The following is an 18,022-nucleotide window of genomic DNA, read 5'->3' as shown; positions in this document are numbered from 1 at the left end:
ATTGTATCTTCAGCTAGCTATCCAGTAGAGCTTTTCCAGGTGGTGAAAGAGTTACTCTAAGCCTATGAAGGAGGAACTGGAGCCTTTGTCAACCCATAGTGACAAATTTGTGAGATACCTGGTGAGGAAATGGTGTGACAGGGTATGGTAACTAGCTTTGGCAGATAAGCTCACCGAGCACTGAAGGGTTGCTAGGGGTGAAATCCTGCAAGACACCTTTGTTGCTGACTGCATGCCTTTAATGCTTTTAAGCCTTGGGATGATCATCAGAACTGATGACTTGGTTAGCGTGCACTTGAGGAATGAAAGTGGAGCAGAAGACAGATCAGCATACAGGCACACACACAAACACACCTGACCCTCCTGCAAGCATCTGCAGTCATGCATGCATTCGGGCATGTGGGAGGGGGGAAGCCCTCAACTGCCACAGCATCTTGGAGAGAGAGATTGGGGGGTCGGAGTGTAGGTGGAAGGAAGAGGGACACTGGCACACACAGCCTCAGAAATGGAGGGTGAGCAAGTCCTGTGCTTCCTCACTACTGTCTGGGCTGAAGGCGAGATCCGGACAGCCTAAATAAGAATAATTTTTAAAAGGAGGTGACCATGAAGCAGGAGCCAAGAAAGGCAGGCAGGCTGGCTGCCAGGAAGGAAGGGGGAAAGCAGCCTTTCCTTGCAGCCGTGCTTCTTTTTGCTTCACAAAAAGCCCTCTCCTCTCGTTCTGAGCAAGGGCGTCAGCAGCAGCAGCAGTGCGAGGAGACAGGAGTCAAGATAGTAATCCCTTCTTCTTCCAGGTAGCTCCATCCTCAGTCTACTTCGGCGTCTACCACATGTTTTATAGGCAGACGCCTGCCCTTGGCATGCCTGAAGGATGCTCCGCCACTTCAACAAAAGTCATTTTCTCTTGTTTGGAGCACAGCGGAGATGTCGTCTGCAGTGGTAGTGGGGAGCAGACAGCATCCAGGGAGGGAAGACTTTTTAAAAGTCTTTACTGTTCACGCCCTCCCCCCAGATTACTTCACATGCCACCTGGGGGTCATGGCCCCCAGGTTGGGAACCACTGGTCTAGACAATATGACACTCAGAGAGCCTTTTGCAGAGACTCTTTGATTCGATACCATCCAGGAAAGGCAGTTGTATATGTTTTGCTTTGAGTCTACCATTCACACACATGTACTAGAGTCATGTAGTGGTATGGAGGTTCTGCACCCCTAATCTAGATCCATTCCAATCTGGATTCAGGCCCAGTTTTGGCACTGAAATGGCTTTGTTTGCTTTGATGGGTGACCTCTGTGCAAAATGGACTGGGAGAATGCATCCCTGTTGATTCTTCTGGATCTCTCTGTGGCTTTTGATACCATTGATAACAGTATCCTACTGGACTGGCCCTGCGGATTGGGAGTTGGAGGCATGGCAATAAGGTGGTGGTTCTTCTACCTACAGGACCAATTCCAGAAAGTAGTATTGGCAGACTCCGGCTCAGCCCATGGCATTTATGCTGTGGGATCCTGAAAGCTCTAATATCTATGTGAAGCTGCTAGGGGAGGTCATCAGGAGATCTGAAGCATCATGCCAGCAGTATGCTGATGATACCCAAAATTATTTCTCATTGTCATCAGAATTAGGTGCCTGGAGGCAGTTCTATTGCCCAGTTCCCAGTTTGGAGAGATCCTTTTGAAGTTCTCTAAAATCCATTTTTGCTTTCACCACTCTGAAAAATGTGGTGACATCCACAAACTTATTCACAAACTTGGCCACAAACTGCTCACCTTAACTGCAGATCATTGAAGAGTAAATTAAAAAGCACCAGTCCCGATACAGATCCTTGGGGGACCCCACTTCTCACATTTTATATGCTGATGGTTTATTAGTGTGAGTTGATGGGAAAGCAGGGGGGAGCTAGAGAGATAGCTGGAAGCTTTGATTCAACTTGTTAATAAATATATTGCAAAGGAGTGCTGCTTTTTAACTTTGTCATGCTTCGCATGCTGTGGGAGGGCAATGAATGCATGCTTTTATACTTCACAGAAAACATTACAAACAAGAAAATCTTTGTACTAAAAACCTTTGACCCTAGGCTACACTGAAAACACTGAAATGAATGTGCGCAATGAACAAAGTAATAGGACTGTGTTCTCTCGTTAAAAGTAAGGATTTTGTTCTGTAATTTGGTGTGGTCAGTACTCTTGTATATTGTAGCACTCTTACATATGATAAGCCAGAGGTTCCCAAACTATGATCCATGGACAACCAGTGGTTTGCGAGCTACATTCAGGTGGTCCGTGGCATGACCATATTAAATATTTATATTGATTTTAATTGTATTTTTACTGCTTCTTTTATTTCTTATTTGTATTTTTTTGGTTTGCAATTTAAATTCTACGAAATACAAATTGTAATACCATAAAATACAATAAAAGAAGCAATAAATATACAATTAAAAATCATGCAGCTTCAGAATTGCTACAACAGACAGAAAAGTTATTAAGTGGTCTGCTAAGACTACCAGCAATTTTCAAGTATCTGTGGGGGGAGGGGGGAGTTGAGAACCACTATGATAAACCAAATAAACGTGCATTCTCCAAGCACAGAAACATTCCTGGCTGCTATTGAAAAACTCCCCTGGCATTCAAGGATGGTTGAAGCATAGAAAGGGGTGAATTCTTACACACCTACAATCTGTGGCATGTGGGGCTAAGCTTGCTCCTATTTGGAGTGCTGGTTAATACTTAGAAGCAGATTTCATGTGAGTTTTGAATAAAGCTTATTAGCTACTTCATTTTCACCTGTTAGGTTAATGTGTGTTTTAAAACAGTTGTCATTCATATTGTGCCTAAGGGATAGGACAGGAGGAATGCTAAAATATAAAAATGACTACCCACAAGTTAAACTAGGGAATTTTCACAGGGTGAATATGAATTTTTGCTAGTACACATGGTTAGAATTTCTCACTGGGAAGGCCATCTCTAAATATTCAACAACTATTGGCTAGCAAGATGGAACATCCCAGAATAAAAGTGGCTTGGATAGCTAATCTGATGGCAACATCTACATTATGGCAACTTCACTTTTGAATGTATGCAAATTAAATGCTTAAGGAAGCGTTTCCATAATAGGAATGAGAATCTTCAAGACAGCTGTTCATGGTATTGAAGATGCAATATAGCATTCTTCCATCTTGTATTGACAGTTAAAAATATGGATTTAAGCTCACCATTGATTTGTTTCTAGGGCAGAAGGTCCCAGGTTCAATCCCTAGAAACTCCAACTAGGGCTGAGAGAGACCCTAGTCTGAAATGCAAAAGAGCTGCTGCCAATCAGTGTAGGCAGTACTGAGCTAGATGGGCCAAGATGAGTTCTTCCATTCACCTTTTCTCTTTCTCCTTACAGAGCTCGGTGACAACAACACAAAATGTAAGAGCTGTACTGGATCAGACTAAAAGCCTCTCTAGTCTAGTGCCCTGCTTTCCACAATGGCCAAACAAATGCAGCTCATAAGCAGGACATGGGAGCAATAGCCCTCTCTACGTGGTTGCTCCCCAGCAACTGGTATTCAGAAGCATGATGCCCCTGGTCCCAGAGAATATGCTATAGAGAATATCAGAGATGCATACAGTATTTTGGTCACACCATATGTTTGTATAAAGGCACAAGACTTACTGTTCTGGGTTATGCAAGAGGCTTGGAAAAAGTGAATCAGGGAAGAGGAGGAGCAATACATAAGTAATGAGACGTAAGTAATGAGCGTATTCCTACTTCTGATGGACTTAGATAGGACTTAGATCTTTCCACAACAATTTTTTAAAAGGCCACAAACAATTGTATTTGGAATTTCCAGGGTCCAAAATCAGCCTGTAGGCCTTAAATTCTGCAGGCTTGCTTGATGGAAGGATTTTTTGAAGAAAAAAAACACATGGAACTCTTAGTTTTAATGTTGTTACTACTATGATAAAACCTCTCAGAATAAGCTGGGCATACTGGTAATAATTCATGCTCCTAACTACTAATTTCTTCATTTTTTGTGTGTCTCTGAATATTATGAACAATTTTTCACCCTCTGCACACTCTTCTTATCCAGTACACGACAAAAATGGTGAACAAATACAGAATTTGCTTTCGTAAATTATCAGACAATGAAAAGTGGGTAGAGGTGGCAGCACAGGTCCCACTTGGATACAATTATGAAATCGCTACATAAAGCCCATGGACGCTCTGCCTAAAGGATTTTGGAGACAAACAAAGCTTTTCAGATTAGATTTTAAGTTGTTTTAAGGTGTTTCCTCTATTATCCTGGAACAGAAAATGGCTTGGCAATTAGTGTAATTAATCCTTTTTGGTTATGGGCATATTTTCATGTTATAAAATAAAAGCATAAAATGAAGCCACCCACCCCCATTTATACATTGCAGATTTTGATCCATGGCATTCCCATTAGCACAGCTGGAATGACAGACCTTTTTCCAGAGAATCTGGAGAACTGTTGGCAGAGTAGATAGTACTGGGTTAAAATGGTCCACAAGACTGCCTCTAAATAAGGAAATTCTTATTTACATATTGTTGATACTAAGAACATCCGTAAACCATACAGCACATGAACTGACATCAACCTAGCATTTGCATTTGATAACATTAATAATGCTAGAGAAAACATATCTGAAGAGAAAAGATTTTGCTATCCCTTTGTGGCAAGAATAGAAAACCTAACACTTAGTATAATGAGAAACGTTGGGAAATGTGACAAAAAAGGAGTGGAAGTTGCAAGGAAGCAAAAGGACAATTTTAGATGACAGACACAAACTTTGATTTTAGGAGTTGCACAAATTATAAAATAGAAATGGGTGTGCTTATATATGCTTATGACAGTCAGATGTAAGGAACTGCAGAAGAATTCTCAACTTACAAAAAGCTGCATCCAGTATCTTCTTTGTTGAACCACAAACACATCTATGTACCAAAGCAAACTAGAGAAATGGACTACAAGTGCTTTGCCATCCACAGGACATCAGTATGGAGGAGAGATTGAAAGTGATCCTCCTATGAAGGAATTGTATATTGATATTGTTGGAAGGACTCTTGGAACTCATCTAGTCCAACTCCTTGCTCAATGTAGGATGTAAATACAGCATTCCTGAAGATGGCTGTCCAGCCTTTGCTTAGATATCTTCAGAAAATGAGACCTCACCATGAGGCTGAAATCGGCTTCTATGCAATTTCCAGCTATTGGTGCAAATCATGCTCTCTGGAGCAACAGAGAACAAGTCTGCTCCACCTTTTGTGTGTCAGACTTTCAGATATTTGAAGAACACTATTATGCACACCCACCCACACCCCTTAAGCTTTGTCCAGGGTAGACATATACAGCTCTTTCAACTATTATTCACAGGAATTGGTTTCCAGACCTCACCATCCTGGCCACCCTTCTCTGGATATACTCCAGTTTGTCAGCGTCCTCCTAAAAATGTGGCACTCAGAACTGGACATAATATTCCAGCTGCACCTGACCAGTGGAGAATAAAAATATTATTTGTTGTCTGGGCACTACGCTTCTGTTAATGCAGCCTTAGATTGTATTAGCTTTTTGTAAGCAGCAACATCACAATGCTGGCTCATGTTGTGCTTGTAATCCACTAGAACAGATGTACTGCTACAAAGCCAGATCTCCCTCATCCTATACTTGGACCTCTGTGTGTGTGTGTACACTTAAAATCACAGGACTTCATTTTATCCTTGTTGAATCTCATCACTGGTTTCTGTCCAGTGTTGCAGCCTGTCAATATCATTTTGAATCTTAATTCTGTCTTCTGTCCCTCCCAGCTTTGTATCAGCTGCAGATTTATTTATTTATTTATTTTATTTAATTAAGCTTATATACCACCCAACTAGCAACAGCTCTCTGGGCAGTGAACATTAAAAATACAATAAAAATAACACAAAACTGTACACAAAACTGTACAGTCTAAAATCAAAATATAATAATTTAGAATTAACAGGAATTAAAATGCCTCAGAGAAGAGAAAGGTTTTAACCTGGTGCCGAAAAGATGATAGTGTCGGCGCCAGGCGAACCTCCTCGGAGAGACCATTCCATAGTTCGGGGGCCACCACTGAGAAGGCCCTAGATCTTGTCACCACTCTCCGGGCTTCTCTATGAGTCGGAACCCGGAGGAGGGCCTTCGTAGTAGACCGTAGTGTACGGGCCGGTTCATATCGGGAGAGGCGTTCCGACAGATATCGTGGTCCCGCGCCGTATAAGGCTTTATAGGTAAGTACCAACACTTTGAATCTGGCCCGGAAGCATATTGGAAGCCAGTGCAAACGGGCTAGCACAGGTGTTATATGCTCAGACCACTTAGTTCTTGTTAGCAGTCTGGCCGCCGCATTTTACACAAGCTGTAGCTTCCGAATCGTCTTCAAAGGTAGCCCTACGTAAAGCGCATTGCAGTAGTCCAGACGCGAGGTTACCATAGCATGTACCACTGATGAGAGGTCCTCCTTACTCAGATAGAGACATAGCTGGGCTACCAACCGAAGTTGGTAGAACGCATTCCGGGCCACCGAGGCTACATGAGCCTCAAGTGTGAGGGAAGAGTCTAAGATGACTCCCAGACTACGCACCTGTTCCTTTAGGGGGAGTGTAACCCCATCCAGGACAGGGTATATATCCACCATCCGATCAGAGAAACCATCCACCAACAGCATCTCAGTCTTGTCAGGATTGAGTCTCAGTTTGTTAGTTCTTATCCAGTCCATTGTCGCAGCCAGGCAACGGTTCAGCACGTCGACTGCCTCACCTGAAGAAGATGTAAAGGAGAAGTAGAGCTGCGTGTCATCAGCATACTGATGACAACGCACTCCAAAACTCCTGATGACCGCCCCCAGCGGCTTCATATAAATGTTAAAAAGCATGGGAGACAGAACCGAACCCTGCGGAACCCCACATTGGAGAACCCACGGTGTCGAGCAATGTTCCCCAAGCACTATCTTCTGGAGATGACCCGCTAAGTAGGAGCGGAACCACTGCCAAGCAGTGCCTCCAATTCCCAATTCCGCAAGCCTCTCCAGAAGGATACCATGGTCGATGGTATCAAAAGCCGCTGAGAGGTCAAGGAGAATCAACAGAGTTACACTCCCTCTGTCTCTCTCCCGACATAGGTCATCAAACAGGGCGACCAAGGCAGTCTCAGTGCCAAAACCAGGCCTGAACCCCGATTGAAATGGATCTAGATAATCGGTTTCATCCAATAGCGCCTGGAGCTGGTCAGCAACCACACGTTCCAGGATCTTGCCCAGGAACGGAACATTGGCTACTGGTCTGTAGCTGCTGACATCCTCTGGGTCCAAGGAAGGTTTTTTCAGGAGTGGTCTCACTGCCGCCTCTTTCAGACAGCCAGGGACCACTCCCTCTCGTAAAGAGGCATTAATCACTTCCTTGGCCCAGCCAACTGTTCCTTCCTTGCTAGTTTTAATTAGCCAAGAGGGGCAAGGATCCAGTACCGAAGTGGTCGCACGAACCTGTCCAAGCACCTTGTCCACGTCCTCGAACTGAACCAACTGAAACTCATCCAACAAAACATGACAAGACTGTGCTCCGGACACCTCAGTAGGATTAACTGCTATTAAATAGGAGTCTAAGTCCCGGCGAATGCATGAGATCTTATGCTGGAAGTGTTCAGCAAATTTATTACATTGAGCTACCGATGTATCTGCCGTATCTTGTAGGCCTGGATGAAGTAGGCCACGAACCACTTTAAAAAGCTCCCATGGGCGTGAGAGAGATGACTGAATAGTGGCGGTGAAATGTTGTTTTTTTGCTGCCCTCACCGCTCCTACATAGAGCTTAGTAGAAGCACGAACCAGCTCATAATTGCATTCGTCGGGAGTTCATCTCCATCTTCGCTCAAGCCGCCTCCTGTCTTGTTTCATCGCTCTCAGCTCCGGAGTATACCAAGGAGCTGTATGAGCTCTACATAGGAGAGGGCGCGCAGGAGCGATCGTGTCAACAGCCCGGGTCATCTCTGTATTCCACAGATCGACCAGGGCTTCGACAGGAGTGCCAGTCTTATCAGCCGGAAAAACCCCCAGAGCCTTTTGAAAACCTTCAGAATTCATTAGTCTCCAGGGGCGGACCAATTTAATAGGTCCGCCACCCTTGCAGAGGGAAAAGGCTACTGAAAGTCTAAACTTCAGCAAGCAATGATCTGTCCATGACAACGGGAGAGATGTAAAACTCCACACATCCAGATCACTATCCCCATGTCCAGTAGCAAAGACCAGGTCAAGAGTATGCCCCGATGTATGTGTTGGGCCACTAACATATTGAGACAGCCCCATGGTTGTCATGGCGGCCATGAAGTCCTGAGCTGCCCCAGACAAAGTAGCCTCAGCATGAATGTTGAGATCTCCCAGTACTAATAGTCTGGGGGATCTCAACAGTATCTCCGAAACCACTTCCGTCAGCTCAGTTAGGGAAGCCATTGGGCAGCAAGGTGGGCGGTACACCAAAAGGATTCCCAGTCTGTCCCTCTGGCCCAGCACAAGGTGCAAACACTCCAGACCAGTGATTGCATGGACATGGTGCTTGGTGAGTGAGATGGAACTCTTATAGACCACAGCAACCCCACCTCCCCGACCCTCAGATCTACCATGATGCTGAACCAGATACCCCGGTGGGCAGAGCTGGGAGAGACTAACTCCTCCCTGTTCGCCCACCCAGGTCTCGGTTATACATGCCAGATCGGCCACCTCGTCCACAATCAAATCATGGACGAGGGAGGTTTTATTATGTACCGATCTGGCATTAAAAAGCAGCAACTGGAGATCTGAGAGTTGGCTGATAGGACAACCAACAACCCTGCGGGTATGAGAAGGACCAGAACGCGGCACAGCCACTACATGTCTGGGCCGCGTTCTCCTTACCTGGCACGTCCCTCTCATATCACCATATCTCCCTCTACCCATCACTACGGCAACTGGGGCCCCCTCAGGTCTCCCCTCTTGATGATAAAATCTCTTCCCGAGGCACATGATAAACTATAAATACAAAAAACTCATATACATATGACAACCATCCTCTCTAAAACTTCATCCATGTCATTTATAAAAATGCTAAACAGCACAGGGAACACGACAGAACCCTGTGGCACTCTGCTCACTTTTATTTTTGGTTTTTTACAGTTTGTTCCTTAACTTCTTTGTTTGCTACAGCAACTTCTGCATACATTTTGTTTTATACCCATACATCCATATTCTGGAGGAGGTCATGGTTCAACAGCAGAGGACATGCTTTGCATGCAGAAGGCATCAGACTCAATCTCTGAGATTTAACTACAGATGGCAAGTGGCAGGCTGGGAAAACCTTTTGCCTGAGACCTTGGAGAGCCACTGCCAGTCAGAGTAGCTCATATTGGTTCAAACAGACCAATAGTTTGGTTCAGTATATGGCAGTTTCATATGTATCTTATTATAAACATGCCAGATGATATGTAGACATTATGTTAAGGCATGTAAAAAGGTTGCACAGATTTGGTTGAGTTTGAATGAAACTACACTCTTTGTACATGTGCATAAAATCAAATGTTGAATGAAACCTTGTGCACAAATGGCCAAATGTCTCAGAAAGGCAAATAAATGGTAGAGCTCTGGTTTCAGTTATTTTAAATACTGTGTGCTAGTCCTGAGCATGCTCTCTTGAAGCCAATGATAGCAAATTTCAAGGTGAGCAAGGAAATGAAAGAATGAATTGGAATTATGCCAGAATATTGCCTGGCTTCCAGCCAGAGACAGATGACAGCCAGAAAAGACCATGCATTGCAGTGGCTCACAGGAACTCTTATGAGATTCAACATAATCAGTAATAAGGTCCCCTGTGCAGCACAATTTTGCAACATAAGCAGGAAGTGAGCAGACAGGTAGGCATAAAGTTGACAGTCCAAAAGAAGTTGGGACTAGCAACAGCCAATGCTGGCGGGCTGAGGGTAAGTGCTTAGAAGGTCCAAAGCACCCACCCAGGGGCTGCATCCAGTCCATCAGGTAACTATTTAGATCCAGCAGGCTGTAAGCCAGCTGAAGCCTATTCACATCCACCATAGGACTTTGGAGGAGACTTATGTTTACTGAGAAGTTTTATGGAATCAGTCCCTAGCACCAACCAACAAAAAGGCTGTGGTGACTAGCTAATAAGAGATGCTGTTGTGCTACTAAATATGCCCTGTGATTTTTTTTCATGCATTGAGTTGTTTTGTCTATATCCAAAATGTAGTATCTGAAAGCATGTCCCAAGTCAACTTCTTGGGCCACTTCATTCAGTTTAATAGATTTTTTTTAAAAAAAAATCTATGTATAGTTCTTTTTTGTACTTAGAAACATGCCCTGCACATAGACAGGACTGACAGTGTTGGCTTTCAAGGAGGTGTGATAATGATTGAAAGAGGAGAAAAGAGGAGAATCAGCCAACCACTAAATATATTATCACCTCAGCTAGTCATTCTAAGATAGCCATTTTTCACCCATGGAACAACAAAATGGTAATGAACAGCTGGCTTTAAGTTTGAGAACTGGGAGGAGAAAAGGGAACACAACAATGAGCTACTAGACAGTTAAAGCATTGTCTTGAGGTACTCTTTTCAGAAATTTAAGCATCTAAGAATAATGCACTACATTCCTAGGGTTGTCTCCCCTTGTTCAGTAGGATTCCAAAGATATATGAATAAAGCTGACAGCGGTCTACAGAAAAGGTTAACCAATTGCTCCAAACCAAAACACACAAGTATCCAGAAGGGATTCCCCCTACTCCATGGGATCTTTGCAGCTTACCTAAGAGCATCCTGGCATGAACCAACACTCTTATACGGCCTATGATTTGGCACCAGTAAAATTACATGCCACATTATTATGATTATACCTGAAACAGCACAGCAATCAGACAGCAGTCAGGCAGCTTTCTCTACACAAAATATTGATCTCTAGTCACAGAGAAGCAGCTCAATGGGCATCACAATAAATCAGACACTTTGTATTTCTTTTGGCTTATTCTATAAGAAAACTACACTGTGCAGTTAAGCGCAAATGCTTTATGCCTGATAATATTCCACTGATTTGTGGCCAGAGAACGTGGCTCAAGAGTGCTATGGGAATTCACAGATGTTATTTATGATTTAATCCTTTTAATCCTTGTAAATGCATTTATTTTTAGTAATCTCATCTGGAAAAGAGCACTAGAATGTGCATTGCAGCTCCACTGAGAACAATAAAAAAACCCATACCAACTCCATTTCCAGCATGCTACATTTCACAGCCCTTCTGCAATTTATACTGAAAACTCTGAAGGATAACCACAAGACTGCTTTAATTAGAACTGTAAATAAATTGCAGGTGATGCTGATAAACTACCAAAGGAGCTTTAGTGACAGCAAAGTGTACATTAAAGCCAGGAGATCAAGCTGAAAAATAACCTGCATGTCAAGCAGCCTGATCAATATAATAATTGCTTCAGTCTGGAACAAAATTACAATCCCTGGTTAAAAAAAAAAAAGATAAGTACTATAGCAGATTACATTGTTGCATATTGTACCATGAGGAGAAGTCTATAAAACACCTTCAAATGTAGTATCAATGCACAGGCACTCTGCTAATGGCAAACATTTGAATCTATAGGAAAATATACTGCTTCATAAAATGCACAGTGAGGCACCTGATCAAAATACTTACAGCTTCAGGCTACAGAGAATCTTAGTACAGAAGGGTAATTTGTATAGTATTCCATACACTAGAGCATTGCTATAGATGTAATAAGTAAGCTATTAATTAAAATTAGAAGAAGTTGGTACTAAACAAGTAGCTGCTGAGTAATTTAAATAACTGTGGCCATATCTGCCCAGCAGCAATATACCTCAGTTTACTACCTCCTGCATGTCACCTCCTGCATGTCAAGATGCAAATGAGCTGCTGAAAATGATAATAGGAACAGCCTTTTTTTCCTAAACTAACTTTTCTTTCCCAGGTTTCATCTCCTTTTATCAAATACTGCTGATACATTACCTTAAAATGATCAAATATCAATTTAAACACAATGTAACAGTAATATCTTAAATAGGTAAATTATAATCATTTTAAGTGAAAATGCTGGTAGGAAATCATCTTACTGAATAGTATTTGCATATGGCTGATTAACTATGTTTACTAAGAGCACCAGTGGGTGTAGATGACTGCTTTTCAAGTAGAGGGCACAGTTGCAATTTACCTGTCTCTTTGTCTTGTACTTCTTCCAGTTGCAAGTCATTCAGGAGATGCTCCAAAATCTTTTCTGGTGTCCCGGATACCACCACATATCTGTCAGAAAGCAAAGAGTCCACAGAGTCATCTTCTGTTGAAGACTGAGAGCGGCTGCTCCATTCATCCTCCTCATCTTCTTCATCAATGTATTTAAAATAAGGCACATCAAATGTGGGCAAAGGCAGCTCCCTGCCTAGAAACAGGGCAGAATCCTTCCTCTCTACATGGGAGTCAAAGATCCTCAGCCTGGAACTTCCCATACTGTAGGGCAAAACAACAAAGATATTCCCTACATGCTGCTGTATCTTCCCCCCTCCATTCTGTTGCCAGTAACGGAGTTCATCTGGCTGCTGAGAGCTCTGCAGTCAGCTTGCGTGCGTGGCTGTGTCTGAGCACCCAAGGAAAAAACTCTTACCTCCAATCACTCTCGGCACTCCCTGATGTGGGGGCTGGGCTATGTGACGACACTTTCCTAAGCACCAGCACATCTTGGTCCACTTCCTTCACTTGAATAGTAGTCACTTCATCATCCAGCTTTAATTTGGAGGGGGACACAAACAACAAAGAAAGAGAAAAATGAGTAAAATCTCCAGGGATTAAGGAAAGGAGAGGGGAAGCCTAGATTAGAGCTACATTTTCTCTCTGTCAGTGTTGCTGTATGCAGTACTTACTGCCCTTGATTTATATTCTGAAAATTCACAATGCACCAGAATTTTAGCAGCTCTCTCCTTTCCAAGCGGCACAGAGAGTACATGAGCATGCTTTAACTGCAAAATGTGATATTTACCCACATAAGTGAAGGAGATATTTAATATTAGCAAAAGGAATTTTAATATTGTTACCAGTTTCCAGGACATTGCATTGGGCTGTTATTAATAAATAAATAATTAATAAATAAATATAAATAATATTCACTGTTACTGAGCTTTTCTGCTTAATGCATGCTATGTTTTACTGATTTAGATGACTAAACAAAGTTAAAACTGCTAAAGCAGTTACAGCCATCAAAAGACACTTCACAGCATTTCAACAAGGGTTCACCTGCTACAGAAACAAGACTTAGAATCCTATTAAGCTAAGCTAACCTAACCATGTTCTTCAGGACAGGCAATAACCAGTTAGAAAGAAATATGACATCATTTCCTTCAGTAAAAGCTCACAATTTGGACAATTAACATTTGAAAACAAAAGCTTCTTAAGGTTTGGAACAAAACAAAAAAAGAATCCTTGCAAAGCTGACACCTGGACTTCACAGCTGAACATGCTTACTTTTTCCACCCCAAATATTCTAAACATGGAGGACTGTACAAGACTATTGCTGCATGCATATCTTACACCAACTGTCACAAAACTGGTGACCATACAGTGCCTAGAAAAGGTTTGGTATTAATTGAAAAGTCTATAATGAAACATATTGATTGATGAAAACCTCCCATTAGTTCTTTTTCCCTCCTCTAGAATGCACACCTTAATGTGGTGAGGGGGTTTGAGAGCATTGAAGAAGCTGAGAGCAATGCCATCAGGAGTCTAGACCAAGAGGCTAGACTCCTAGCACGGTCACCCAAGACAGAATTGGTCAAAGCTGAGACACGAGACTAAGATGCATCCAGACTCAGAGAAGGCAATGGTAAACCACCTCTGAATACCTCTTACCATGAAAACTCTATGCATCAAGTATCTAAAAAGCAACACGAGACAGTGCTGGAAGATGAGACTCCCAAGTCAGAATGCACTCACCAAGCTAATGGGGAAGAACAAAGGACAAGTACGAATAGCGCTGCAACTAATGATGCAGCTGGGTCAAAGCCGAAAAGAAGCCCAGAGGCTGATGCACACAGATGCAAAAGGAGAGTCCCGAGTTGTCCAGAGGAACATGGAATGTGAGAAGCATGAACCAGGGAAAGCTAGACATTGTCAAGAAAAAATGGAACACATCAACATTACAATACTTGGCGTGAGTGAATTAAAATGGGAATGGGACATTTTCAACCAGGCAACTACAAAATTTTATGCAGGAAATGAGAAATTAAGAAGAAATGGGGTTGCTCTAATAGTGAGAAGTGATGTAGCAAAAGCAATTAGGAGCTATAACACAAAGTCTGAGCGAGTGATATCAATGAGATTAAACGGGAAACCTATTAACATAACCATCATCCAAGTCTATGCTCCAATGGCAAATGCAGAAGAAGAGGAACTGGAGAGATTTTACACACAAGTAAAGGAAGAAATTGATCACACATGAAAACAAGATGTTCTGATAATCATGGGGGACTGGAATGCAGAAGAACTAGAAATTGTGGGGAAATGGGGCTCAGGAGACAGAAATGAAGCAGGAGAAAGACTTACTTAATTCTGTGAAGCCAATAATTTGTTTCTTGCAAACACATTTTTTGAACAACCGAAAAGACGACTGTACACATGGACATCACCAAATGGTCAATATAGGAATCAAATTGATTATATAATTGGTAGCAGAACATGGACAAGTTCCATACTTTCTGTGAAAACAAGACCAGGAGCAGACTGTGGTACAGATCATGAACTGGGAATATAAAAAATCAGAGTAAAGCTAAAGAAGATCAACAAAGCAATCATAATGCCAAAATACAATTTAAATAACACCCCAGAAGAATATAAAGACCAAATAAGGAACAGATTTGAGAAACATTTTAGTTAGCCATCGGAAAAGGTGTGAGTCAGGGGTGTATTTTATCACCTTATTTGTTTAATCTGTATGCAGAACATATTATACAGAAAGCAGGACTGGACCAAGATGAAGGAAGTGTGAACATTGGAGGGAGAAATATCAATAATTTAAGATATGCAGATGATACCATACTACTAGCAGAAACCAGTAATGGTTTGAAATGAAAAGCACAAAAGCAGGACTACAGCTGAATGTCAAGAAGACTAAAGTAGTGACAACAGAAGATTTATTTAACTTTAAAGTTGACAATGAGAACATTGAACTTGTCAAGGATTATCAATATCTTGGCACAGTCATTAACCAAAATGGAGACAATAGTCAAGAAATCAGAAGAAGGCAAGGACTGGGGAGGGCAGCTAAGAGAGAACTAGAAAAGGTCCTCAAATGCAAACATGTATTGCTGAACACTAAAGTCAGGGTCATTCAGACCATGGTATTCCCGATCTCTCGATGGATGTGAAAATTGGACAGTGAAAAAAGCGGATAAGAGAAAAATCAACTCATTTGAAATGTGGTGTTGGAGGAGAGCTTTGCAGATACCATGGACTGCGAAAAAGACAAATAATTGGGTGTTAAATTAAATTAAACCAGAACTATCACTAGAAGCTAAAATGATGAAACTGAGGTTATCATACTTTGGACACATCATGAGAAGACATGATTCACTAGAAAAGACAATAATGCTGGGAAAACCAGAAGGGAGTAGAAAAAGATGAAGACCAAACAAGAGATGGATTGATTCCATAAAGGAAGCAACAGAGCTGAACTTACAAGATCTGAACAGGGTGGTTTATAACAGATGCTATTGGAGGTCACTGATTCATAGGGTCACCACAAGTCATAATTGACTTGAAGGCACATAACAACCAAGTTCCTTCTGAGAACCTCCTAGAAAAATCTCAGTGCAGCAAGAGGCTTGACAAAACACACAGTCTAATTATATTTTAATTAAGTCCAATGCTTAACAGTAATGTGGATTACAATTGTACTGTTTAATATGCAGGAAGATTCTTTTTATGCCCTGAAACAATACAAACATTGGATAGTAACAAACTGGTATTCTAAACTGGCCTTATGAAGCATAAGACCTATTTTAGATGAGAAACATAATTTAATGTCATTTGATGGTTAATCTTTTCTTCTCCATTATATCTTAATGACATGAAGGAATTCAGAAACTAATCAGCAGTAGAAGCACGCTCTGTTAGGCACTAGAACTTGTACAAAGATCTGGTCTTACCTGAAAGAGCTTTCAATCCAAGAATAACTTCTCTCTCTCTCTCTCTCTCACACACACAGACACACACACACACACAGAGTAATTATTAGATTTTTGCCATGTTAGACATGCAGGTACTGAGTCAATTAATGCAGGATATTTGTTGAAAAATTCCCTTGGGACATTAGCGAGACATCATGTTGCAGGAATACTGAAGCATAACTGTAATCTTCAATTTCACGGTATGTGCTTCTGTTGCCTACAATTTACAACACAGCCATAAAAATAATGAGATAAGAGTAGGCTATAACCTAGAATTATTGAGTTAAAACAAGTTTTTGCACACAGATCTCTCAGTTTATAATGTGCCAAAATATGCTTTTGATATTAAATGCAAGCTTCTGAACCTCCAATTTTTACAAAATCATGTAAATGATGAATTTTACTTAACCTGATTAACTATTTTTCACCATTGGAACTTTATTATGTGCCATTTCTTTATAAAAATCAAGTAGATAGTAAGGAATCCTGAGGTTCTATTGTTTTATTTCTCTCTATACATCACTTTGTGATGACTTGGCCCTGAGAAGTAACTAATAAATAACTGGAATAAATAAATAATACTGGTTGGGGTCTAAAACTCCACATGCATACAAAGGCTGTTCAGCTGCCCCTTCCCCTTAGGCCTCCCCAAAAGCCCACTAATATTTTGGGTCCTCAGGAGCAGAGCTTGGAAAAGTTACTTTTTTGGACTACAACTCGCATCAGCCCACTCCAGTGGCCGTGCTGGCTGGGGCTGATGGGAGTTGTAGTTTAAAAAAGTAACTTTTCCAAGCTCTGCTCAGGAGGCATGACATGATATTGTCAGAAAGAGAACATTGGCCACTCTCCATCTCCCTAACCCTGTGTGCACGGAGAAGTGATTTGTACTTGTTAGCCTATGAAAAAAGTGTACTTATTAGAAAATCCCAGTTTTCTGTATTAACATTGCCAAAACACAATGGGGACAATCCAGCCAAATTTCCTATTCATGTTAATGGGAATATTAAGCACACAATCCAGCCAAATTCAAGCACCAAGTGGGACTTAAAAATGCTTAACTTTGGCTGGATCAATATATATGTGCATGCCCCTAAATGAACCGAACTAACTATGCTCCTTTACAGAGCAGGTTTTAACTTGTGTGTGTCTCCTTTGACAAACTGGAGACTTAATTATCTCGAGCATAAAGCCAATTCAAGAAGAAACCACAGCAGATAAAAACTAGCCAGCTATTGAAGGGTGAAACTTCTGTCTATGTGGCAGGGCCTGTGAAGATAACATATGCATGCTGCTTATTCTACTCAGACTTGCCAATTAGAGTATTTTCCTTTCCTATTATATCAAAGTATGAGGGACAGTTGCAGAGACAATCAGACCCTGCCAATTTAAATACCAGCAAGAACAGAAGAGAGATAAAAGCTTAATTCAAATGACAGTATTAACTAAATAAGGTATTCAAACTACGCAAGTACATTCTACATTGACTTTCTGAATCATAAGCAGTGACTTCAAAATACAAGAGAGTTTTTCTTTGTAATAAGAGGCAACAAAGTAATATGTTCAAAAACATATAGGCTGTAAATTGGATCTATTTAACAAAAACAATGCCTTTATTATCAGACTGTGCAGAGTAGGAAACTTTTGTTTTAACAGCTGTATTTGCTAAAACTGACACAGCATTTTTAGATAGTGCTGATGCATCTAATGCTGGTCTGCTTTTCCACCTTCCCACAATTTGATGATGGTACCAGGGCATGACCTTGAGTGATAAGGCAAAGGTACATTCAG

The 18,022-nt window shown here is 41.5% G+C and overlaps 1 protein-coding gene across 2 annotated transcripts in view; it reads right to left on the bottom strand.

Annotated features, from left to right (window-relative positions):
• Window positions 1-18,022, bottom strand: part of RAPGEF5 (Rap guanine nucleotide exchange factor 5) — a 201,837-nt gene that overhangs the window by 79,649 nt on the left and 104,166 nt on the right. For both annotated transcript variants that reach the window (XM_061586583.1, XM_061586584.1), the window contains 2 exons: window positions 12,682-12,800; window positions 12,235-12,323 (listed from right to left, as the gene is read on the bottom strand). In XM_061586583.1, coding sequence (XP_061442567.1) covers window positions 12,235-12,323; window positions 12,682-12,800 — 208 coding nt within the window. The remainder of the gene's footprint in view (window positions 1-12,234; window positions 12,324-12,681; window positions 12,801-18,022) is intronic.

Source organism: Rhineura floridana, chromosome 10 (genome assembly GCF_030035675.1).
Source record: "Rhineura floridana isolate rRhiFlo1 chromosome 10, rRhiFlo1.hap2, whole genome shotgun sequence".
In the NCBI taxonomy this organism is placed as follows: Eukaryota; Metazoa; Chordata; class Lepidosauria; order Squamata; family Rhineuridae; genus Rhineura; species Rhineura floridana.
Note: the sequence above shows the minus strand (reverse complement) of the source record. Positions and strands in the feature narration are given on the sequence as shown.